Source organism: Anser anser, assembly GCF_964211835.1.
Source record: "Anser anser genome assembly, chromosome: 2".
Lineage (NCBI taxonomy): Eukaryota > Metazoa > Chordata > Aves > Anseriformes > Anatidae > Anser > Anser anser.
In genome coordinates this window covers 125,249,435-125,276,205 of record NC_139721.1, presented here as the reverse complement: position 1 = coordinate 125,276,205, position 26,771 = coordinate 125,249,435, and the positions used below count along the sequence as shown (strand labels likewise).

The 26,771-nt window shown below is 39.0% G+C and overlaps 1 protein-coding gene across 1 annotated transcript in view; it reads left to right on the top strand.

Annotated features, from left to right (window-relative positions):
* The window catches only part of LOC310894687 (uncharacterized protein), a 70,693-nt gene that overhangs the window by 6,623 nt on the left and 37,299 nt on the right, over positions 1-26,771 (top strand). Inside the window, exons 2-3 of the mRNA XM_083825133.1 lie at positions 520-624; positions 3,717-3,792. Coding sequence (XP_083681259.1) covers positions 520-624; positions 3,717-3,792 — 181 coding nt within the window. The remainder of the gene's footprint in view (positions 1-519; positions 625-3,716; positions 3,793-26,771) is intronic.

Below are 26,771 nucleotides of genomic sequence, written 5' to 3'. Positions count from 1 at the left end.
GAAGTTCCAGCCGAAATGCATATGCTGCCAGGAAAAAGGGTTATGCTCAGTCTGCATAGCAAGTATATCTATACCAAAAATTTGTATTGTGTAAGTAAACCCTACAAAATATTTTTGCAAACTTAATAACTAAGCGTGTTTTCTAAAGCAGCTAGAATTCTTTTGGATAATAGCTTCTGAAACATACTTGTGCCAAAGGAAGCCAACAAATATGTTCAGATTGTACTGGTTATGTCACTTTTATAAATGTAAAAAGGTTATTCTACATTTTGTCTTTATTAACTGCCTGCAAAGTGTACTTCCCCACTCATAATTTGATTTTAGAGAGACAATTTTTCAAATCCTTCACATTTTTTTAATCTAGTAGGTGAACATCATAAATTTAAATCATGAATAAGAAATCCATAGCATATTGACTACAAAAGAGATTATCATTGCGGTGTATCTCTTATGGAGGTGATGTGTATAGGGTTATAAAAATCAAAGTGTACTTAAAATTCCTTTTTTTTTCCTCCACAGTATCACAATACCGTTTGGTGACAAGTCATCTGAATAGACAGCCAAAATTGTTACTTTTCAACCATTCAAAAATGTTCGAGTCAAAGAAAACAAAGAACAGAAATGGCAAGTACTGATAACGGGCTATATACCAGTCTTAGAAAAGTATTGTCAGTCTAGACATATGTTATGACAAAAATATTAGGTGGTGGTATTGTCCTGTTACCAACGATGCTGGTCTTGTGGCCTAATCGCTCTGAAACCCTTCCTGGAAAGCTTCTCTGTGGGCATTTTCTTGTTGTTGTTGTCCCCTTCCATTTCAACACTAATGTGCTGAGGTGTCTCACTCCATCCTTTGTGTGAGGAAAAAGCCAAGATGATATGCATGATGACAACTGCTGGGGCAGGAGCTTTGCTCTGACTGGTATACGAGCTCCTTTATTGCCCAAGACCGAGGAAAACAGAGAGGTTCCAGTCCTGCGTGCCATCTTCTCGTGTAGTTTTTATCATGCAGTTAGCCTGGACTATGAAACAGTCCTGACCCTGAAATAAGACCAGATTGTGTGTAGGTGTCTGTGCTCTCACATCACAGCCCCTGACGCTTAGAAGCCCTCTGCAGAAACACGTGGCTTTTCGCTATGGTGTATTTCCTCTGATATACTTTTTTTTTGAACTATACCTATTGAAAAAGGATGAAATATCACTTGTTACTAATGAGTATTTTTTGATCAGGTATTTTATTTAAGATAGCACTCTTACAAATTGATCCTTCCAGATAACAATTAGGCCAGCACAAAACTTCACGTGAATTAAAGTCTGCATTATACAAATGCACTCTGTTTTTTTTTTTAATCCTGTTTGGTCACAAGTAATTAAAATAGTCTACAAATGATTCTGATTAATTCCATGTACGGGCACTCTCATTCCAGAACAAACCAGCTCATTTTTAACTAAAATGGAATGAGGCACTTCTGTAATCAGAATGGCTCCATATGGAATTAATCAGGAACAGTTCCGTGTGTAGAGAAGCCTTAATTAACTTTTGAATGAGTTTCATTTGCAGTATCTTTGCTGGAATGTATATTTGGATCTAAATATATATATTAGGATACTAAACTACTTGCAAATTGGGTAGTAAATCTTTGTTTTAGCGTTTTTGCCAGAACTTGATGATTTTTTTTTCCTTTCAAAAATCGTATTATATATTGGTGGGAAAACAAAATCAGAACAAGCATCTTTTCCAGTTTTTAGTCATTATGTTATGCCATCTATTTTTGTGTTACATTAGTGGCACTTTCTCAAGTTTAGTTTTCTGATTTTAATAAAAAAATAAATGGCATAATTTATCTGCTTTAATTATGGAAATAAAGTAATATTGAATGTACTGGAGGAAACTTTCACACTGTCAACTTTCATTGCCAGAATGATCAGAAATTTCTTTGTTGAGGTGAATTATTAGATTGGCAACTTTCCTGTGCTGTTTGAGTTAGGACAAAAAGATATCGTCATCAAACATTTTTAGTTTGGTTTAGTTTGGTTTAGTCTCTTCAGTTTGCAATACAGCATGGTCCATACGTTTTGAATTAATGGTACAGTAAATCACATTGTATCTGTTGTATCTATGAACATTATTTCTACCCGTGAAATTATTTCAATTATAGAATAAGGAAGGACATCTAAGACTAAATAAGAGGGGATGGAGTGTCAGAGACCAAAGCAGATTGCTTATACTTCTGAGTGTCGTTGTATACAAAATGTGTCCACAATTTCACAAGTTATATTTCTTAAAAAAAAAAAGTCTCCATTTTATTTTCTGTTTCTAAAATACTTTCTTTAGTGAGGAGAACTGATGTCAGGGATATTTGTGTCAAGACAAGTGAGTGGTGTCCCCTGTTGGTGTGGCAGTTGACTTAAGAAAAGTTAAGCAATGCCTTTTGTCAGGTTTGAAAACAAAAATGAAAAACAACAAGCAAACAAACTAAAAAACCACAAGACTACAGCTATTTCGCTCCAATACTCTGGGTGCTGCTTCATGATCAATTTAAGCTGATCTAACACAATGCTGCTGCCAAAAAGAGCAATTCCAGTCTCCCTTTCATCTCTTAACTGTGTTCTTGCAGTTGTGATTATACACTTGCAGGACAGCTTGCTGAAAACTAACCCTTTGTTAAGGGTTAGTTAATTAATTAATTTTCAGTAGGACAAGCAGGCTTATCCAACTCATTGCACAACTGTTTGACCACTACTAGAGTCCCAAGAAAGATGGGATGTGTGGCTGGGGTGGTGGCCAGGGAGACTGTCACTCAGTCTTTGAGAGTGTGAGAGCGTCAAGGTCTTGCTGTCTTAAACTTGGCATGTTCAGTTTAGTGTATCATTTCTGGCTTTTAATCTAGCAATACAAAAGATCAGCCACCAACTAATTCATGTTGATTAACAAATCTGTAGTATCATGTAATAACACAACCGTTCTAAAATTTGGCCTTCATCTTTGTTTATTTAGTGGAAGCATAAATTACTTGTTCAGAAAATCCTTGGTTAACTGAATTGGCTGAATGAATGTTTACACGGCCTCTTTCGTGTCCTTCATTCCACAGCCTTGTTGATCAGAATTATGTGAGGTATCTGCTTGAAGGGAGAAACTTTCTCTGAAAATCTGAGTGTTCATAACTGTTGTGCCTGCAGTTTTCCAAATGTAGGTACCCACACAGTTGCCACAACAGACTGGAAATGAATCATAAGGAACAAAATAATTGGAGGTGACAATAGCCACAAATGGCTGAGCTCAGAAATAACAAGGCATTGGAAATTGGATGTGAGTACTGTAATGGTGGTACCAGGCTAAGCTTACTCAAGTGTTTAGGCCTTGCATGAGTCATTCAGCATAATTAAACAGGACCTACTGTATTTGAGACCTTTTTGTAAATAGTTTCTTGTAGCATCAGAGCTGCACATAAACTGAAAATTGAGCATTGGAAACCCTGTCCAGGGCTGTGAGAATAACTTGCATTCCAGACCAAAAGTTGCTGGAAAGCCACCTCTTAAGGGATTTTACATTGTATCAAGTAGGAACATTGGAATTTTACTCAGGGCTATCTACAAAAGATCATGTAGGCCTGAGATGTCTTAGAAACTTTTATGAGCAAGGATTTCTTCAAGAAAATGTTCTATGTTAAAACTTGCCATGACTTACTTTCTTTCTTTTTTTTTTTTTTTTAAAGGTGGAAGGAATCTGAAGAAGAACTGGATACAGGTGGACTTGTCCACTGTGTGTTCACAGATATATTCACTGACTACGTAGGTATTGGGTTGAAAGGAAGCTACTGCTATATGTTTATTATATATGTGCATAAATATAAAAGTAAAAAAAAGATTTTTCATGTGCTTGCTAGTCAGAAATACAGATTTGATACTTATTTCGGAACAAGTGTGCAAGGTCCTTGAGCTAAGGCATAGTATTTTGGGTCATACATATGTTTAGCAATGATGCTCTGAGTACATTGGTATTAAATGTGGATCCCAGCACAGAGTTGGGATAAAGAGGGTAAATTTAGATCTAGATATTTGGAGGGAATTCTTCACTATGAGAGTAGTGAGGCACTGGAACAGGTTGCCCAGAGAAGTTGTGGATACCCCATCCCTGGAGGTGGTCAGCTGCTAGGACCCACTTTGGGTTCTTCTGAATTGTCAGATTTGTTTCTGTTTGTAATAGATCCAGGCATGGAAGGACAAATCTTGAACAGTATTGGTAATACCAGCTGAGATAGATAGCAGCATAGTTGGATGAGAAGACCAGTACAAGGTGTAGCACTCAACAGCTTGGTCAAATTCACCCCAGAAAACTGTCAAACGTTGGTTCAAATGATATAATATCCTGTTTGTTTTGTGTGTTTATTTGTTTGTTTATTTTCATCCAGATACCCTTGAATCTCTTTACTGATTACCTACAAGCTCTGGGCATAGCTGCTAGCATTATTTACAAAACCACATCCTATGTTCATCACTGTCAGAGGGTAGACTATTTTAACAATAACTGTTCTGTGCAAGCACTTTAATTTGATAACTTGTGTGAAACATTTTAGAATGACATGGATTGTGTCCGTGGAGAGGGGACCATACAAGGTTTGCAGCTGTTCTGACTCCTAGGCAAGTTCTGCCAAGAATAACAAGTGCTGGATACTGACTTCTTGCTGCATGTTCTGTCACTCTGATCTGTGCATGTGACTGGGCCTTGGAAACAAATGTTGAAAACTTACTAGAGATCCTGTCTCATTTTCTATAATACCAACACCTAAAGCATCAAAAATCATAGTTTAGGTCAAAAGTAAACATTATAAAGCTTAAAAATTAGAAACTTGAGAAAGAAGCCTTGTTTCTTTTTGTCTGCTTTCTTGTCTTCCAGTGTTTTGGATTTAGTATTTTCAAACATTTTTTTAACAACCAAAAATTGGAAAAGTTTTCTGCCAAAACCACATGTTCAAAATAATATATTAGGCCTCCAAAAATAATTGTAGAACTGTGCCATTTTATAAAAATATGTTGGCATAGATTTCTGGATTTCTGGGTGACTTTCAAGCTTTTGCTGTGCATGTTCTTTGTGTTCTGGGGGCCTGATAATAAGGCTGGAAAGTTGTATTTTTGAGAAATATCATTTTCACATTCTTCTGTTAGGGCTTCTGATAGAGTTGTTACCAGTTATGATAAAAATTACATCTGTTAGTTTCTTTATGCATTATATTGATGCATGTACTTAATACCTGTCTTATCCATGGTTTGCAGTAGAACAATGGAGTCTGAACAAGCCCATATTAAACCCAAGTGTGGTGAAATCAATTAGCTTCAGGAAATAAAAGTAAAGTTAGCAAAGTGAATATTGTCCTTTATATATAGTTAAAATGCAATTTCTGTTGCAGAAAGTAGGATCTACATCGAGTTATTTTTACTATGATGATCAACGTTCTAGAGGTGCCAGAAATAAAGATGTAAACAGTTAACATTTGAATTTAATGTTCATGTCCAGAAAGCGAACGGATAGCTAGTAGATGGTCAGTACTAAATGTTCTTGACCTAGGTGACATTTTACTTCGACCTTGGGTAGTTTCCAGAAAAGCATTGGAAAGGTAGCTCTTTCAGCTTAACAGCTAATTATGTAAGTCAGAGATAGAAAAGGCTTACTAGGTCAGGGTGCTTCTAGGTGAAGAAAGGAAAGAGAAAAGCAAAAAATATCTAAAGAATTGTATAATAAAAGTCTTGGGACATGATTTCAAAAACAGCCCGTCTTGACTATTTTCAGCCTTAAGCTTATATGAGCCGTTCACTGAGAGAGCTAACATTTCCATAGTAATTTCATTAGACTGTGACCTTAGATAGCTTGCCACACAGGCAATCCAAGCATTAAAATGAACTGAGCTTCTTGACTTTAATGTTGAAATAACACTTATGAAAGTGGTGCTAGTCAGCCAATTACTTATGAACTTTTGCCTAAAAAAATAATTACTCTTGTGGTTCAGTCAACGTGGCCATTGTTCTGAATTTCCCATTTCTTATGAGCGTGTATTTTCTTAATTTTAAAAATTCCACAATTTGCATGGGAGTGCTTAGCTGTGGATCCCAGTGGGCCTTCAGTCCACATGCTTAGCATTGACAAGATTCAGGTGCCTCTACAGAAACAGAACTTCAGGTGTCTTCAAAATACGTTTTTATGAAAAATACTTTCATAAATCCTTTTTTTTTTTTGGTAAGATTTGAAGTACATATGGAATTGGGTGGCCGTTGGGCAAATTGAACTTTTAAAATCAGGTGTCTGGACTCTTCCAGGCCTCTTGCCAAATCTCTCCGTAGTTCAAAGTGGATATTCAAGTAAACATACATTTTGCTGAAGGTATTGTAGTGTGGCTCAAGCATCACAGAATCATAGAATCATTCAGGTTGGAAAAGACCTCTGAGATCATCTAGTCCGACTTTTAACGTTGGACTGGCAAGTCTTGCTGCTGAAGGCTGAGGCACAGGCATTAGGTACCTCTGTGTTTCACTGTTTCCCCCCACATCCAATAAAGGATGGAGATTCTCCTTAGCCCTCCTTGTCTTGTTTATGTATTTTTATTGTCTTCAATAGCAATAGCCAGATTGAGCTCAAGTTGAGTTTTGGCCCTTCTGATTTTGTAACTAGAGTCCCCAGTGGACTTACATGACACACTTTGAAATAGGCTCTCTTGCAGTGCTCTTGGTATCTGAAGTTGTGCACATTTTACAGGACATTTGCACCTGTCGTTGTAGAACTGGGGAGTGTGACTACAAACAGAGCATTAGCATGAAAAAGCAACGCATTCCGTGTTAGGAATTCTAAATTACAGCCCTGATGCTAAGGGTTATGCGTAAGTCCTTAAGCAAGCAATAAAGTTAGCTTGTTACCTAATGTATTCTTTACTACAATTCAAAAAAAAAAGTAATATGCATTTGTCTGAAAAAGCTTGAAGTGGAAACCTCTGACAGTATCTCAGTCTTATTTCATTTATATGGCCATAGACTGGAAGTAATGTGTATGTCAGCTGTATGATAACACAGCAATGATTAGAAGTGTTGGTACTGTGGTAGTTTCACGATGTGACACTGATAATAAAGGGCTGCCCTGCTCTGTGCAGCCTGCTTAGCCACTTGTGGCTCAGTTTTGCCGTCTTCTTCACGAGTCTGTCTGCTAAAGACTGGGACAGGTAGCTGCTGGACATTTTGCTCTGCAAAGTGAGACATACCTTAGGCTATATTGTCCCTCACTTCTCAACTGATAGGGCTTTCCTTTTGTACAGTAGATGGATCATCTCTGTAAGATGTTAAGGATTTGGAAGAACTGTGGTCCCAGTAGGAAAGTAGGTAAATGAAGTGGTGCTTTTGAAAAAGATCTTATGTGCCGAGGAAGAGATCGGTGGGATCCTAACATCAGTGTGCGGTGCTCTCTATCACGGGATGGTATCTTTCCAAAGCATGTTCTGACTCCTGACAAGGTCACACTGTCGCGGAAGCAATGAGAGAAAGAGACCCTTATACCTAGCCCTTATTAAAAGGCTGAAATGTCTTGATAGTCATCAATATGATTTTATCTTTTTATACTGCTGTTATGAAGGATTTGAACAACATTGCCTCCAGCAGCTGTGGAGAATGTTTAAAAATTAATTCAAAGAGTGAATAAGAAGAAAAAGAAGAAAAAAATTCTGCATCAGTTTTTAAGAGGGGGAAAAACTGAAAAAAAAAATCACAAGAAAATAGGAAACCAAGTAAGTGTTGGAGTGAATTGTTAATTCAAAGTGAATTGATGCAATTTTGGATAGCAAATCAGTATTCTAATCAGTATTTTAATTGGTAAATAAGATACTGTTATATACTTTAATTTTGGTTGCTCTGACTTCCTTGTTCTACTTAAAATTCTTCACGTGCCCATGATGAAGCTGCTAAAGCCCTTCTAGTGCCAATATTTACAGTAATCTTTTTTGTTTTTTTCTTTTGGCAATGATTGTTTTTTAGAAATTCTCTCTATTTAGACTATTCCTAGAAACATGGCAGAACTGGAGGCCACAGGCCGTACTGCAGTATGAAGACCAACAAGAATCCCTTCCCTATAAACTGTGGACAAGTTTCAACTGAAGACAAAAAGTATCTTCTTGACTTTGAACTTTGTAATGCTAACAACAAGATTATTGAAAAAGGTGCAGTTCTGCACTGGGCGTTTTTTATGACAGCCCTCTTGAAAACCCAGTCTTAATCACATGCCTAATCAAAGGTTGGGCTTTAATGAATATCTGATTTAAAATGTTGTTGCTGATAACTTGGGCCACTTCACAAAAAATATCCTGTCTCCCATGACATTAGACAATGTTAGTTGAGCTGCTAGGCTGGCTACAAAGAGGACAGAGGCTATCACTTCCAAGGAGCCACTTGGAGAAGACAAAGGGCCACGGGTACAAGTTGTAGCAGGAGAAGTTTTGTTTTGCTATAAGAAAAAAATTTTTTACACTGAGAGCAATCAATCACTGGAACAACATTCCCAGGGATGTGGCAGAATCCCTGTCACTGCAGGTTTTCAAGATGCTTTTGGACAGGGTGCTAGGCAATCTCATCTACACTCCCTTTTCCCACAAAAGGTTTGACATAATGATCTTTCAAGGTTACTTGCATTCTGGGCTGTTCTGTGATTCTATGAAATTATTTGAAGGCATGAAAAAATCATTGAAACTTACATATTTAACCTCAGTCACTGTCATATTAAAAAGCAGCTATAAGGCATGCAGCAATTGGAAACTGTGTGTAGGGAGCATTGATTTGCCCGTTTTTAATGACATATTGCACAATAGTCACTTTGATTTGGGTGGCAAAGGTATGGGTTTGAGTTCAAAACTGGGTGGAGGCCAATGTTTGATTGAAAGGCAACCCATACGCTGTTGGATTGAACAATAAAGTGAAAATAATATTGGAGACTCTGACATAGCAAAAACATTCTGAGTTAATGAGACTTAATCCCTCCAGAGCAGTTAAGCAAAGTTAATCATTCCTCTCTACAATAAATACTGCAGTGCATATTCTGTACAAGTCCTGGAATATATCTGCAAAAGATGAACAGAAGACACAAGAATACATTTTAACTGTGTTATTGAATTTGTTCAGAGAACTAGAGGTCTGCTATGTTTGTCTTCCTTATTTTTAATCTCATCCATAAGTGACCTGTGAATTCTGTAGTTCAAATAGGTGCTTAATTTTTAAGTTTTTATTTGTTAAAAGTTTGTTTCTAAAAATATTTGTATCATGTAAGAAATTAGCAAATGATCTGTCTTAGTGTCAGGACTGTCATGCTAATAATACATTGTTTCATAAATTACACGTATTTATACCCACTATGGAGCATGTGTTTGTAACCCATATTAAGTAGCCCATGGAAAAATTAAGTGTGAAGAAAGTCATGGAATGTTAGTACGTACTAGAAGATTTTCTTAAAGCAAGAAGACCTATCTTGAAATGCCAAGCAAGAAAAGATTTCAATGAAACACTGAGTTTTCTTCAGCCTCAGTGAAAGCAGAACTACCAGAATTTCACTTAAGGTAGTCAGGGATTTCTCGCTATTTGCCATTTAAGTAACAGAATGATTTTTTGTTGCCACTTATTATAATGTAGACATATTGAACTGACTTTAAACAACTAGATGTATTTTGCTAATGTTTTAAAACTTACTTTGAAACGATGAAAATGAAGCAACTTATTTTTATAAGAGGCGTCTACTCTCTAGGTTTCTGTTATAACTTCTGTGTTATAGCATCTCATTGAGACAAAGTTGTGGTTTTATTATTACATTAATTTCAGGAATGGTAGTTTTACTGGTACAAACTGATGCTCTAATACTGATGAACTGTAGGAAGAATAGTTATTCAGCCTTGAATTAGTTTTATGTCTAGAATAGCTCATATTTAAACCCTAAACAACCGAGTAAATTTATTCATCTTCATTAAATTAAAAGTGTGTTTTTAATCTGCATGATCTAACTATAGGAAGAATTATTTTTCAGAACTCTGGTCTATGTGGCTACCAGATTGAACACTTTTGGGGAGTTTAGCCTCTTCTTTATTGGTTCATGCAAGAAAAGTGAATTTTGTGTCTTCCTTAGAACTTGAATTCATCTTAGTTATCTTGTGAGCTCTGTAGTGCTAAGAGTTACTGGCACAATGTCTTGGCAACCCCTCACTATACAGTCATGCCAACACAAAACCTAATACTGTTAGTTTGTCACTGTTTATGGGAGTGGTCTCTCTGTGTCCAGAAAGAAGTGACCTGCGTTGTCACGCTGAGTGCTGCTATACCAGCTTGGTGTGGCAGTGGGGGTTCGTCGCTGGCTAGCTCTTAGCTAAATGAATTGAGGAATGTGAGGAGAAAACATATGCCGTGTGAGCCTTCCAGTTGCAGCTAAATCCACATTTTTCCAGTTTATTGAAACAATGAAATAGTTTTGGTTGTTGGCAACTGGGTTTTCTGTTCTATGGTCACGGGACCCTGTTTACGGATCATTGTCTGCTTAGGAGAGACGGGATCCACCTCACTAAGCAGGGCAAAGCTATTTTTGCAGGCAGGGTGGCTGACCTTATAAGCAGGGCTTTAAGCTAAGAATGAAGGGGGATGGGAGAGAGTGACTGACAAGCCTGTGAGGGATTGATAGGCAGGGTCAGTGAGAAAAAAAGCGTAGGGTGATGTGACGGGAAGGGATCACAAAATCAGTAAAATGGACCCAAAACAGGGTCACTTCCAGCACTTGAGTATAAGCAAGGAAGTGCCCACAAGGCACCATTGTGGCGAAATCCTCCAAATCCTTAGTAGGAACTCAACATGTTGGGGTCCCTACCTTAAGTGACTGGACTTCACTAGTAACACTAACACACTGTATGGGCATTAAACATTTTAGTTATCTGTGTGCAGTTGCAGGGCTGTGATTCTGTGGGGGGCACATAGACATGGCAGGATGGTTCCCAGGACTGCAGCGCTGCAGTGGTGTAGAGGCTCTTCAGGAAGGGTGGGCTGGGAAGATGAAGGGCGGAGTTGCCCCGTTACATGAGAAAGCAGCCAGAGTGCACGGAGCTCTGCCTGGGAATTGCTGAGGAGCCAGGTGAAAGTTTGTGAGTTAGGATTAAAGGGAGGACAGGTAAAGGTGGCTTTATAGTGGGTGTCTGTTACAGGCCATCTGAGCAGGAAGAATAAGGGGATGAGGCCCTCTACAGACAGATAAGCGCAGCCTCACGTTTGCAGGCCCTGGCCTACATGGGGGACTTCAGCCACACTGATGTCTGTTGAAGGGACAACGCAGCAAGACGTGAGCAATCCTGAAGGTGCCTAGAGTGCACTGATGATAACCTCCTCCTCCAAGTGACAGAGGAGCCGACCAGGAGAGATGCGCTGCTGGACCTCATGCTCATCAACAAGTTGAAAATGTGAAGGTCAGAGGCAGACTCGGCTGCAGTGACCATGAGATGGTGGAATTCAGAATCCTGAGGAGAGTGAGGAGGGCAAAAAGCAAGCTCACAACCCTGAACATCAGGAGAGCAGGCTTTGACCTCTACAAAGGTCTGCTTGGAAGAATCCTGTGCGATAAGGCCCTGGAGGGAAGAAGGGCCCAAGAAGGCTGGTTTTAGAATTCAAGGATTACCTCCTTCAAGCTCAAAAGCAGTCCATCCTAATGAATAGGAAGTAAGGCAAAAATGCCAGGGGGCCTGCATGGGTGAACAGGGTGCTCCTGGCCAAACTCAAGCACAAAAAAAAAGCATGCAGAGGGTAGAAGCAATACAGGATAACCTGGGAGGAATACAGAGACATTGAGCATTCAGGGCTGAAGTTAGGAAAGCTGAAATGGAAATGGAATTGAATCTGGCTAGGGATATCGAAGACAACAAGAAGGGCTTCTATACACGCACTGATAATCAAAGGAAGGCTAGGGAAAATGGGGGCAACTGATGGATGAAATGGGAGACCTGCTTACACATAACAGTGAAAAGGCAGAGGTACTGAATGCCTGCTTTACCTCAGTCTTTAACAGCAAGAATACTTCCTACCTGCATACCTCCAGAGGAGTCTTCCAACCTCAGCCATTCTGTGATTCTGTGAATTCAAATCAGCAACGTAAACGGTTTATCTAAATCACCAACTATTAAAACAGAAAAATTGTGCTAATTACAAAATCTAATGCTGACTTTAGCATTTATGTTTTTTACTTTGAATTGAGTCTCGGTAAAAATTTATGTGCAATACTAATAGTTCTGGTACTGATGTTGTGGTTAATGAATAATAACATCCTGATTCAAATAAGACAAAATGTGTTTCTACCTCAATTGTATATTCAACTTCGCCGGGTATTTTCCCTGGTGGTTTTTCTGGTACTGGAACGCTACATACAGAATCTGAGTTTGACTGTGACGGTCCTCAGTTGTACAGATACCATGACTGGTTTTTATCATCCATAGTTAAGGAGGAAAAAAAAATATTAAGTGACAATGGTTTTATCTTAATGTTTTCAGATGTAGCTTATTTGTTCAACTGTAATTTTTATTAGTTTTTCCAAAACTATTGTAACTGTCTTTCCACAAATTTCCAGCTGACTTAATCCTTTCAATGCTATGACTCTGTGTATAAGCTACTTTTATAACTACGTGGAATAAACTCTTCTGTAAATCAAATCAGTGACAACTGAGTGCTACTTAAATCAGGAGGCAAAGAGTCCTATTTTCTGAAGCCATTCAAGAAGAAGAAAATTGTTGGTCAAAGTGCAATTTTAAGGTAGCTCCATTTTGCGTATTGAAGACAATCTCAGGACTTGTTTACTTATTATGTAGTGTCTACTAAGAACACGAATTAGAGTAAGTGAAATTATGAACAATTCTGTGTGCAGATAAATTAATTTACAGAATAGACTGCTCAAAAAATTACCAAAAAAAAACAAACACAAAAACAAACAAAAAAACCCACAACCTACAGAAGCAGTATGTGTTACAGTCTCCCGATCAAGATTTTCTGTTTTCTATTTCTGTGCTAGTTCAGAAATCTTGGAGGAGAAAGGAAGAACCTTTGATGCCCAGTCTTAGCCATGCCAAGAAATGGACAGACCAGTGTAGTCTGATCTTGTCCTTCATTTCTTCAACATCTTCAAGGAGGGAAAAATGGCAGTGTTGTTGCAGCACCCATACAGGAGCCCTGCATCCAAATACGTCTTTGATGGAGGTATTAAAGCCTTCATCCTTCATATAAGATCACTTGGTAGCACAAAATGTGACCTTTCACCTTTTCTCTGGTGTCATAATTATGGGTCTGATTTTGCCCTCCTTAGCCAGGTTATGTTTTCACTGAATGTAATGGGAGAGTTACCTGCATTAGGCATTATGCAGCTGGATACAGGAGTTCTTCATTGTGTCAGTAACTGAAGACTTAAACCACTACAGTTTCACTGACTTCACTGAAAGTGCATTACATTGGCCAAGTACTAATTCAGCTGAGAAAAGCATTGGTATCTGCATGCTTTCTTCTGTGTGTACTACAGCAATCAAAACAATAGAACATTGAATCAAAAATCCACAATGTTGTGTTCCTTCAGGTCTCTAACATACTACGTAAACATGAAAGAGTGGGAAGAGAAGTATAATCTTTGAAGCATTTGCATTGATATGCATTTTCCTAGCTCATATGTATACCTCACAGGAGAGATGAAGACTTTTAATTTATTGTACCACTTACTAGATTTTTCTTTCAACTGATACAGTGTTGTGTTTTCATTTGGAACCGAGGTGTGCTTTAGCTAACTTATCTTTCTTGTTTTGTATCATAAAATTCAAGTGACTAGAAGTCTCTGGATAGCTTTTTATGGGAGCCTGCCTACACAGGAGAGTTTGATTCATATTGATATTAATGGCTTTACATTGGAATGACCTCGTTCCCTCAAAATTTATGAAAAGATTCAGAAAGTTCCGTTTTTTAAATATTTCAATGATAGTATTTTCAGGTTCTTGCTAGAGATCATCAAGGGAGTTCTGAAGTAAGATAATATGCAGTGGTCTTAGCCAAGACCTCATGACAGGTCAATAGGAAGTATATGAAATTCTTTGAAAAGAAAAAGTATAATCTAATTGTGATTCTTTGCTCATTGAAGAACTGTCCATAGTTGGTTTGGGTGAGGATGAGGTAGGAAGCCTACCCAGGAGGATGCCTGAGGTGAGGAAGTTGACTCCACGCCTCAGGACTGCCTCCACCAAGAAAGAAAGAAGGGTGATTGTTGTGGGCGACTCCCTCCTCAGGGGAACGGAGGGCCCTATTTGTCGGCCTGACCCCACACATAGGGAAGTCTGCTGCCTCCCTGGGGCCAGGTTCCCGGAGGGCAGACCCGGGGAACTATAGGCCTGTCAGTTTGACCTCAGTGCCAGGAAAGCTCATGGAGCAGATTATCTTGAGGGTCATCACGCGGCACTTGCAGGGCAAGCAGGCGATCAGGCCCAGTCAGCATGGGTTTATGAAAGGCAGGTCCTGCTTGACGAACCTGATCTCCTTCTATGACCAAGTGACGCACTTGGTGGATGAGGGAAAGGCTGTGGATGTGGTTTACCTTGACCTCAGTAAGGCTTTTGACACCGTTCCCCACAACATTCTCCTCAAGAAACTGGCTGCTCGGGGCTTGGACTGGCGTACGCTTCGCTGGGTTAGAAACTGGCTGGATAGCCAGGCCCAGAGAGTTGTGGTGAATGGAGTCAAATCTGGTTGGAGGCCGGTCACTAGTGGAGTCCCCCAGGGCTCGGTACTGGGGCCGGTCCTCTTTAATATCTTTATCGATGATCTGGATGAGGGCGTCCAGTGCACCCTCAGTAAGTTTGCAGATGACACCAAGCTAAGTGCGTGTGTCGATCTGCTCGAGGGCAGGAAGGCTCTGCAGGAGGATCTGGATAGGCTGGAGCGATGGGCTGAGGTCAACTGTATGAAGTTCAACAAGGCCAAGTGCCGGGTCCTGCACCTGGGGCGCAACAACCCCAAGCAGCGCTACAGGCTGGGAGATGAGTGGCTGGAAAGCTGCCTGGCCGAGAAGGACCTGGGAGTATTGGTTGATAGTCGGCTGAATATGAGCCAGCAGTGTGCCCAGGTGGCCAAGAAGGCCAACAGCATCCTGGCCTGTATAAGAAGCAGTGTGGCCAGCAGGTCTAGGGAAGTGATTGTGCCCCTGTACTCGGCTCTGGTGAGGCCGCACCTCGAGTACTGTGTTCAGTTTTGGGCCCCTCGCTACAGGAAGGACATGGACGTGCTCGAGCGAGTCCAGAGAAGGGCAACGAAGCTGGTGAGGGGTCTGGAGAACAAGTCTTACGAGGAGCGGCTGAGGGAGCTGGGCTTGTTCAGCCTGGAGAAGAGGAGGCTCAGGGGCGACCTTATCGCTCTCTACAGTTACCTTAAAGGAGGCTGTAGAGAGGTGGGGGTTGGTCTGTTCTCCTACGTGCCTGGTGACAGGACGAGGGGGAATGGGCTAAAGTTGCGACAGGGGAGTTTTAGGTTGGATGTTAGGAAGTACTTCTTTACCGAAAGGGTTATTAAGCATTGGAACGGGCTGCCCAGGGAGGTGGTGGAGTCACCATCCCTGGAGGTCTTTAAAAGACGTTTAGATGTAGAGCTTAGGGATATGGTTTAGTGGAGTACTTAGTGTTAGGTCAGAGGTTGGACTCGATGATCTTGAGGTCTCTTCCAACCTAGAAATCTGTGATACTGTGATACTGTGATAGCTTTGTCATAAGCCATTTACTTGCTAACTTGTGACTTGGAGGCCAGTAAGGCTTTCACTGTGAAAGATTGTTAAAAGCGTAGAGCTTTTCTTAGGAAAAAAAAACAAATAGCAACAACAAAACACAATGCTATTAAAATGCCAAAGTATTATTAAATCATGGACTTCAAATAAGTACTTAACCTTACAATCTTATTTTTGGATGACTTCCTAGTACTGCAAATGCTCCACCTATAAACCTTGCAGGATACACCACAATTTGTATTTATTTTTGAATTGCATTTGTTTTAATTACAATTAATCACTTTTCATGCTTACAGCTACGGTTGGGTTACTTTCATGAGGTGCAACTCAGCATGGTTATGCTAAGAAAATGTGAACCAATAATCTTTCTGAGTGTGATTCCTGCATGGTAAAAATAGGAACTATTAGGGACCCAGTTGAAAACTCAGGATAGGAAGAACTTAATAGTTCACCTCACTAAACCCAACCCTTGTAACAGTCAGTCTGGTTCCGTTTCCTGCTTCCTCAGTGTAACATTTGGCATACCTAATTTTAAAAAGTCACCATAGAAAAATACCTACAAGGTGCTTTGCAAATCAAGGGCTAACTAGTATGTGTAGTAAATATCAAAGTATTATCACAGAAAATATTAAAATATGAATCAAATGCAGTACATTTAGAAATTTTCCAACTATGAAATAGCGTATTTTCAATACCACAAAATTTAAGGCGGTGGCTGCTTTGCAAATGTGAGGCCTATGAAAATGGATAGACATAAATTTGTAATCCTGAACACAATGACAAATTATTCTAAGATTTCATTTTATTTTACTGTATTTCACTTCCCGTCACCTCCCTGGGAGATTAAAATGTAACATTATGTGCACAAATTCCTTAAAGCATCTCTCAGACTGTTTTAATAATCCAAGTCAGAGCTGCCTTATAATTTATATTCAGTAGAAATAGCTATGACATTTTCAGTCACTTAGAGTATCAAGTAGGCAACATCAAAGCATATTTTCCTGTACTTCTCTCAGTCATCTTAAAAGAAGAACCTTCTCAATTTTCATTCACATGGATCAGCATCACATTTTCCAGTGTAAAAAAAAGTATACGTGTATTTGCAAATGCTACTACTATCCTTCAAATTAATGACTTCATGGCTTAAAAGCTCTGTAATCATCTTGTTGCAAGACCTCTTGCAAAAATGCAATTGCAGTTGTCCCTTTTATCTCTGAAGAAATAATTTCAGCTCTGACAAACAATTTTTTACCATGCTGCACAGTAGTTTACAAATCATAACGACTGAACTACTTGTGGGCTTCCAGAGTTAGACAAGTATCTAAGAAGTGGAGCAAGCAACAGGTACAGAAATGAATATAAGAAGCCATCTGTCTGTTTCGATTGCTGAAAGATCTTGCAGAAAGTGAACAATTAATTTCTTATCTCTGTGACTGTGCCGATGATGTCACAGCAACTAATGCCAAAATTTAGTGTTGTTTGCCCATAACAAAGTACTTGAAGGCAGTCCACCCACTCAAACTATGCTGACACAGAATGTTTCTGAGCAGTCCTATGGCTTAATTGCTGGTGGCAGCAAATGTTCTAAAAAATACAATCTTTAGCAAATCTGGAGTCACGTGAATGAAAACTGGCAGTCTATTTGGATGACTGTGCCTCAAGTAGCAAATAATCTCTGATTATGTTCTGACAGTGGAATGAAAAAAAAAGTAAAGAAGTTATTTCAAAGTCTACTCTGTAATTCAGAGTTATTGTGGGACTGAGAGGTTGTCCATGAGATAGTGAATGCAACTGTATGGCCATCAATAATACAAGAAAAGTATCAAAAAATGTAATAAAAATATAAATGGTATCTTTTTACTTCATAATTGTGTCTTGAACTCTAACCATTCTTGAAATTTTCAAGTTGGCTTAAAGACTAGGTATGCGCACATCATAGGTAGCAGGGTATAATGAGAAAACAACATGACACAGAAAAAGATATGTAGAGGAAGAATACTGAATAGTAACATGACATCTGCTATTCCCATGAGATTCTATAATCTTTAGATTTATTACTGGTGTTTTTTGTTTGTTTTGTTTTGTTTTGTTTTCAGTTATAACGGACATGTTAATACATGAGTTTTAAAGAAAGGCCCTACCCTGGAAATACCATATCTTCAAAATCATACAGCATTTACAGTAAGTGACTGCATATCTCTATTCGTAGGTCTTAACAGCACGCCGACTTCATAAATGTTAAATCCACACACATATCATATATTGATGCTGCTGAGAGAAGAAAAAAGAGCAATATGTTAGTGAAGAGTAAAAAAGATCAAGCTGTGAAAAATGACAGGATGCCTACCAAGGTAATGGATACCAAGAGATTGTGCTGAGGAGGTAAACACCGGGCCACATCTGGAATTGCTACTTTCAGATTAAAGAATTTGAGTGGAGTTACAGTAGTTAATGTGTCCAAGGGTCTTCAACAGAAAAGGCCACAGAAACAGGGACATGTTACCAAAAAGCAAAAAGTAATGTAAAGCAATGGAGCAATCAGGAGGGAGATCTTCTCTTTATTAAGAGTTGATAGAATGTCTGTTTTGAAAGAATATTCAAAGAGATTAGTTTTCTAAAAAAAAAATATTACAAAACTGATCACTTTCAAAAGTGATGTGTATTTGGCACTGTCCTGGATCCTGTCCTTTGTTGTTAAAATTTGTGTCAAAAATTATCCTGAAAAGAATTATGTTCCCTCTGTAGAACCTGCTACTTCAGTCTTCAGAGAGAGAGTATGAGGATAAACATGAACCGGTGGCTTGACCCAGGAGGGCGTTTCTTATGCTCCCAATCACTAAGTGCCACAGAATGGTGGAAGGTAATTTCATGAGGCTAAGGGCAAGGGTGGGGGAGAGAACAGGAACAGAAGACAGGACAACTTCTTTTCTGGAAACCTTCATTTGTATCACGTTATGAAAAAAATATAGTATGAAATCATAGGCTGGTTTGTGTTGGAAGGGACCTTGAAGAACATCTCGTTCCAATCCTTCCACTTGACCAGGTTGCCCAAAGCCTCATCCAGCCTGGCCTTGAGCACTTCCAGGGATGGGGCATCCAAAACTTTTCTGGGCAACCTGTGCCAGTGCCTCACCATCCTCATAGTAAAGAATTTCTTCCTCATATCTAATCTAAACCTACCCTGTTCTAGTTTAAAGCTGTTACCCCTTGTCCTACCACTGCACTGCCTGGCAAAGAGCTTTCCTGTAGCCCCCCTTCAGGTACTGGAAGGCCGCTGTAAGGTCTCCCCAGAGCCTTCTCTTCTACGGGCTGAAGGACCCCAGCTCCCTCAGCCTGTCTTCACAGGAGAGGTGCTCCAGCCCTTTGATCATCCTTGTGGCCCTCCTCTGGACTCACTCCAACAGGCCCACGTCCTTCTTGTGCTGAGGGCCCCAGAGCTGAACACAGCACTCTAGCTACTGCATTGGGATGGGAAACCATCACTGGGATTTGGGATGGTGATGGCACAGTTCTGCAGGTAACCTGACAGCAATAAGCAAGGCCTGACACTCCATGGCAGCTCCACCCTGATAGAAGATGCCTGCCAGCCTGGGAGCTTGGAAAGCCGGCCTGGGACTTGGCCTCTGCAGCCTGGGAGCTTGGTCTGCAAACTGATGGCCTCCTTGAGGGTGCCAGTGGCACTGGCTCATGCCTTCTCCTCCAAAAATCAAGTTCCCCTGAAAATCATTGCTGCAGTTGGTTAGTAGGGATGGAAAATGATCATTGAGAAAGGAAATTGTTGGGACCTCTGGCCTGAGTTGGCCATGGGCACCACTAAAAGCAAAAGTCTTGGTGTGCCTTTGACCCAAAGCCTCTCTGCTTGCCTACCCTGTAGTTGCCCACCACCTCAGAATAAATCAACTTCAGATTTTCAAAAGCACCTAGAAATGGAAACTTCAAAGTCGGTAGTCAGTCCATCAAATTGGGACTTCCGTGGTCAGATCTCTGACTGAAACTGTACAGGTTTATGAATATGTGCAGACCTCTTCATCTATGCTTATTAGAGCTAGATGGTCCTACCCTATTTTTTAAACTAGGCACTAAAGATCATACCTTCACACCTACTATAGCACCGCTCATTTGAGTTTGAACAAAGTTAAAGTGATCTGATGGCTGCCAAAAAGAAAGAAAATATGACCTTATACTGAAACAACTTCAGTGCTTTTACCCAGACAACACTGTAAAGGCAAACAAAGTGAATATCTGTTATGTTTAAATGTGTACTTTAAAAAAGAAAATTTATCACAAGCTCACACCGCCTGTGTGTGTGTATGTAAGGTACACTTCAACTCATTCACCCGATTGAATTTGCAGGGTATTTTAACCCATATAACATGCTCATAACAATGCATAGAACAGCATGAGTGGATTTCAGTGATTTGAACATTCGAAGGTGTACAGAAGGGATATGTGGGTGAGATGCATCTTCACTGTCTTGTATCACTGAGAAATCCTTGGGACCCTACGCATTATGCAAAACACTTTATTTTGTAGGAGGTAGGAGTATGCAGAACGCATTTTCTCTGACCCTGAGTAAAAGAATATGTAAGAAATTCCTGAAGGAAAAGATGATAGACTTCTCTGTGTTCTTGTTTTAATATTTTTATGTGGCTAAGGGTGGTTTTAAAAGTAGACATTCAATTCACCTAAAAGATGTATTTTATGGTTCTGTAGTGTGAGGTTTGATTTTTTTAGGAAATTCTACTATTGTGTTATTTGCATGTCACCTTCAGCATAGCGATTCAGGCTTCAGAATCTTTGTTTAAAAGGGATTGTTCGTATTAATGGGCCCAAATTATTTTTAACCCTTAGAAGTCTGAGAGCGCTAGCTGATCTCAGCATCAATGTAAGCAGTTATTATGCAGATACATACCTTTTAGCTCTACCAGTTTATCACAAAGCACAGCTTCTTACCTTCTCCAGTCTTGAAAAAATAAAACTTTTTTTTTTTTCCTGGAATTCTTTTAAATAGCTAACTTTTGTATATGCTCAAAATCAACCATGTAATTTAGCAGCAAGGAGGAAAGAAGGAGAGTTAAAATAGGATTTCTAATATCTTGAAAAACAAGTGACTTGTTCAAACCTTGATACTGTATGTTATTGCTTTTCCTTCTCTGCTACTTGTTCATCTCTTTGTTTTCATCTAAAAGGGAGAAAAATAGATGATATTTTATTTCTTGTTATTAAGATTAATAGTAAACTATTAACATTTTCCTGAGATGAATTATTTATTTGTAAAAATATTTGATATTTCATTTTTGGGACTAAATTATTAAATTTGATAGGAACTTCTGGATTTTCTTCAAACAAATATTAAAAACTGATCTAGCTGCTTTTTTCTGCATACTTTTATATAGTTTGCCTGAATGGAGGCAGAGCAGGTTAAAGAATATTTGGAGTGACAGAGATGTCCAAACTGAGAGAATATGATGAGATTTACCTCAGACCAACAGTTCCCAACCTTTATAGACAGTCTTTGCAACTTCCCCTATTCTACTTTCGGCATCTGCAACACTTTCTTCTCTAAACGCAGCTGCTGCAGGTCTGGGCCACACGGAATGAGGGAGAGGCAGAAGTTGTGTATGGGCTGTATGTCAGGTTTCGCCTCGTTGCTCACTGGGCATGCTTTATTACCATCCGGAGGAGAAAAGTAGTGCTGAGGGCTTTAATGATGGGTGAAGAGGAGTCAGAGGCAGCACTGCCTTCCTGTTCTCATCCTGTGAACCTAGAGAATGCTCTCTTATTAAGAGATGAGAATAAAAGAGGCATCAACAGCTACACTCTAAGGAAGTAATTGGCTTCATGACCAGAGGGGTTGTGGGAGATAAGACATATCTTGCTGTTAGAAATGGATTTGACATTGTTCCATATTGCAAGCAAACAACAGAATAGAGTCTAGAGGCAAAGTGAAAAATGACTCCCAAAGATGAGTAACCAATGTTCTGCTGCAAACTGAGAGGGAATTCTAAGTTAGGTTCCAGCAGAGTCTGTCCTAAGGTCATTTCCATTCAATATTATAATTAAGCACTTGGATAGCAGAAAGGAGAATGTGCTTACAAAATTTATGAGTAAGAACAAGCTGGAAGAGAGGGCAAGTACTGTGAAGGGCAGAACTATCGTAACAAATTGGAATCATGGTTGACAATCAGCAAGATAAATTCAGTTTAATAGAGCTGGAGAACCAACGCTTACGAAGCAGAAATGAGATACACAAAAACAAAATGAGGAATGACCATCAGCCAGTTACACAGCAGAAGAAATTCAGAGTTTTCCTGGACAGCAAGATAAATATAAGCCAATAAAACAATAGTGTCACAAAAGAGTGAAATAATGTGTTCTGGGGAGATATTTGCAGGGAGGTCATCGCTGAAATAACAAAGCTAATTATTCTGCTGTACTCAGCGCTGATGAGTCCTCAGCTGTATTACTGTGTGTGGTTTGTGCACCACCGCTGTTTGTGGTTTTTGCACCACACTCTACAAAGATGTAGACAGACTAGAAATGGTACAGAGGAAATCAACAGAAATGAGAGGTTCAATCTGCATGATTTCCCAAGGTGTCATCTAGCCCTACATTTCTATGAAATAATCTTTGAAGCCGTTATCTGCTGTATGCTAAACGTTCTCCGCATATTGTACTTCTGTAGCTTCCCTGTTTTCCACAAGATTACGTGATTGTCAGAGCCAGTTTGCCAGTTTGTCCATTGCAACTGTTTGAAACTTGATCATGATTTAGCTGAAGTCTGTTTTAATACTGACTTCACTGAGACACGGATTTGGCTTGAAATATTTATCAAAATGTAACATTTACTTCTCAGTTTTGTTTTATACTTTTTTTTTTAACAGAAGTTTATAGTAAATTTTAGTTGTGTGTAAAAGTAATTGGTTTTATCAGCATGAAGGAATATTTGGGGGTAGATGAATTGATGTAGGGCTGGAATTTAGCAGATTCGCTATTTAACCCTCTGTATGGTTGCCTTTTTGCCCTGGCCAAGCCTCTGTGCTCGGGATTTCACCTCCTATGAAACAATGATTCATGGGTACTTTTTGAGGATTAATTCTTGTTTGAATGGATTTGAATAAGAATGATGCTAAAGCATTTTTCTACTGCGATGTCATTTGTTACTTTTTCTACAACCGTTCTTTATTCTTTCAAATCCATTTGTTCCTATTAGAAGGTGAAGTAAACTCATTAAGGTCAGGTGCGCAATCAGCTGTTCAACAGCACTTGGTAGGCTGCAGCTATTTCAGTTCCAGGAGTTAGCCTTTGGGGATTTAAATGGCTGCTGAAGTGGGCTAACGGGAACCTCCTGAAGTTTAACGAGGGGAACTGCAAAGTCCTGCACCTGTGGAGGACCAGCCCCAGGCCCCAGGAGGTGCTGGGGGCTCCCTGGCTGGAGAGCAGCTCGGCAGAAAAGGGCCCAGGCGTCCTGGCGGCCACCGCGCTGAACACGAGCCAGCAGTGTGCCCTAGCCACAAAGAAGACTAGCGATATGCTGGGCTGCATTACGCAGAGCATTGCCAGCAGGTCATAGGAGGCTTTTCTACATCCTTTTAAGGTTTCCTACGTAGAAATTCAAAGACAGACAATTCTTCAGGGTTCAAAACTGTTTTACCTTATGTTTTTTTTTTCTGAATAGAAGTCCCAGTCCATAACTATAGTTGCCACTGAGGTTTTAATTTCCCCTCTTCCCCCACCTGAAGTTACCACTGTACACCAGGCTGCACATTATATATATTTAGATCAGACTAAAATGCCTCCAGTTCTGCTTCCTTCAGCATTTCTCGCACATGCTTCTATTCAAAGGTATCCTTAAAGGGATCATTTAGTAAAGCTTCAATGTTATAAACTTTGTTCCAAATGGATTTCACACACCTGAAAACCAAACCGTTAAATGTAAAACTTCTGTTCAGCCTGATGAATACCTTAAGAAGCTAGAAGGAGTGGAGCATTTGGAACAAGAGCTAAAATTAGCCTTTTATCATGCTTGCTAATGTCAGTCAGAAGTCCTTCTCAGTCCACTCAGATACCTTCCTCGGAGAACCTTTTGTTTTTTTTAAAGACACATCCCAACACTGTAGAAACGTGTGATTGCAGCAGATGGCAGCATCCCTAGCTCAGATGAGTTACCCATTGCAATGCAGGTGGGCAGTGTGACAAGTGGCCTGAGTAAATGTCCTCAGCTCTGCTCTGCGAGGGTGAGATCTATGCTGCTGCAACCTCTCTGCTGCTGTTGGTTTTCAAAGCTTTAAATTACCCGTAAGCATGGCAATCATATCCCTTGGCTGCTGTGCAGACCTATCTTTTGTGCCTATTTAGTTAACCACACTATAAATAAAATATTTCCATCTAGAAACAAAGAGCGGTTTTTAATGTTTAAATATTTTGCATATGAATCTATTTGTTAGTGTGTCATTTACTGGGCAACTACCTACAACAAGGCATGTCCATGAGCTGAAGGATTTGTCTGCTAACTGGGATGTCGTAAAGTGAGAAAGCACTAGAGTGAAGCTGGTTTATATGTGATGTAGGAAGAACATTAAAGTATGTGTTTTAATATCTAACATGATAAATGTTCCTTTTTCCATAGCTGATGGAGATATATTAGTGAAATAAACAGAATTTTAATGTTGAATTTGCACTTCACTTCTTCAGATAAGTGTAAAACCTTCTTACCGCAATGTTTCTTTGCTTATCCTTTATGTATGCAATTTGCTGCATTTTGAAACTTATATTTATCACAGATTTGAATGCATACTTGAATAAAACAGTAAGTATCTACATTCATCCATCACCATGATATTATCTCGTGCAGCTCCCCACTTCCCTTTCTGCCTCCAATGCTGTAAGACCTTGCTTTACTATTTATTCACCCTTAGTATCTGGTGTTCTTCTCATGAATCATGTTGACAATTTGCTAAATTCAAAATACGTTTTATCTGAACATGAGATAATTTTTTGCCTTCTGGGCACAGCTAGAAAGTAGATAAGAAAACACAGATTTTAATTTGATAATTTTTCTTGTTTTTGTTTGTTTCTTTTTTGTTGTTGTCTGTTGGTGGTAGTGGTGGTGTTTTTTTGTTTTAAATACTCTTATGAATATTTAAAAGACTTCTACGAGTCTTTCCCACTGCGATTCCATATTTTCCTAAATGGCAAATGGCTTAATCAAATATCACTTGATTCCCAGTTTTGCTTCTTTAGTTTTGATCCACTCAGCTCTTCCTATCTGTTTCGATGTCTATGCTAATTTTCTCATGCTCCTTGGTTCCTTTGGCCTTTCAGTGCCTTTTCTGCCTATTCATTATTGACACTGATGTTTTGCCTCTCTTAAATTTGTGGGTGTTAGCAACTCACTTGATTTGGAAGAATGGTACGCATTTCTTCATCGGCTCACATGTTCTGAAACAAACTGCTTCCCTTGTCTGTTGGCACCAACTCACATATGGTTTGCTTAAAAAAATTGGTTCCAAGGCAAAACAAAAGAGAATTAACAAAACAAAGTTTAAGCATAATGAATGTATAATTACCACCTGAACTATTATTAATACAATGTTATTCAATCTGTAGGGATGAAGCCTGTCTCAAGCAATTTAGCTGACATACATTAAAATGGAAATTTAATTCTTATTACAGTAATGATTCACTAAAAAACTCGAGATTCAAAATGCTTATGATGTTTTGAGTGAATATAGATAATATACTCCTAAATAGAGCAGCAGAATGTTCATATATATATATTCATGTTTATATTTTGCATATTATTTGCAGCAGCTGAGCTTCTGTACTTCATGATTGTAGCATTTGTTCAATTGCCAGGGCAATTTGCTTGCTGCTTCTTCCTCCACTTGTAAAATGTGGGTATCATTTACATGTGTAATACTGTAAGAATTAGTGTTAGTAAAACAAGGATGAGTTTTTATCCATTGGCCTGATTACAACCTCATTTATATAAATATAATTCCACCAAAAATGATTAGTCTCAATATTTGTCAATTTCTCTTAATTTCCTTGAAAAAATACTTCTGTAGTCCTTGGAAAATTCCCCTGGTATTAGTTCTTTAAGCTATATTAAGTGATGTAGTGTAAAAGTGATTTACTGTATTTCTGGTGGTATCTGTTAGTTTACTTGTATTTTTACAATATTAGGCAAGTAACAGTGTTTTATAGTACAAATACATAGCAGAAGTATGGTCCTGTCCAAAAAATGATGGAATTCTAGGCATTGGCTCGTAGTTTTAGGTATGGCTGACAAAGTATATAAATTTTAAAATGCCATATTAGAAGTTCCATCTGTACTACTTATGAATACCTCACAAAATACAAGTACGATAACCTCTTAAGACAAGCATGACTCCAGTTTCATCACCGCCATGTCAATGAGCACTTCTGGTGAAAACATCCACCTTTTACATAGCTATATTTAGTAGGATGCTTCCTGGCAAATATCAACAGTCTGTTTGAATGAAATCCAGTCATTCCTCTAGTAAAACAGAACAAATCTGTAGGCCGTTGGCTGAACGTATACAATAATATCAGAGAATATAACCAAACCACAGCACATCTGAAAATGTAAACACTTGTTAATCTTCTATAGTAAGTCTTGGAAATGGCTAAGGCTGGTCATACCATGAACAGACAGCCATTCACCACCTTCCAGCTAACTGATGCTGTCTTCTGCTTTGGCAGTCAAAGACTGATCCCTGCTTTGTTCAAGGAAATGTGACTTGTATATTCTTGGTATAACCAGATAACCCTAAACTTTGTCATCGGTTTCTGATCCAGATAGATATGTCCTGAATTAAACAAATTCAATTTTGTTAATCTATCCTTCAGCATAATGTTATAACATGGCTTTGTATTTCCTTAGTACCTTTCATATGCTGATTAAGCATACTTGCAAGTGTTGTTTGAGGAATATTATAAACATTGCAAAGTTAAGCATAAAAAG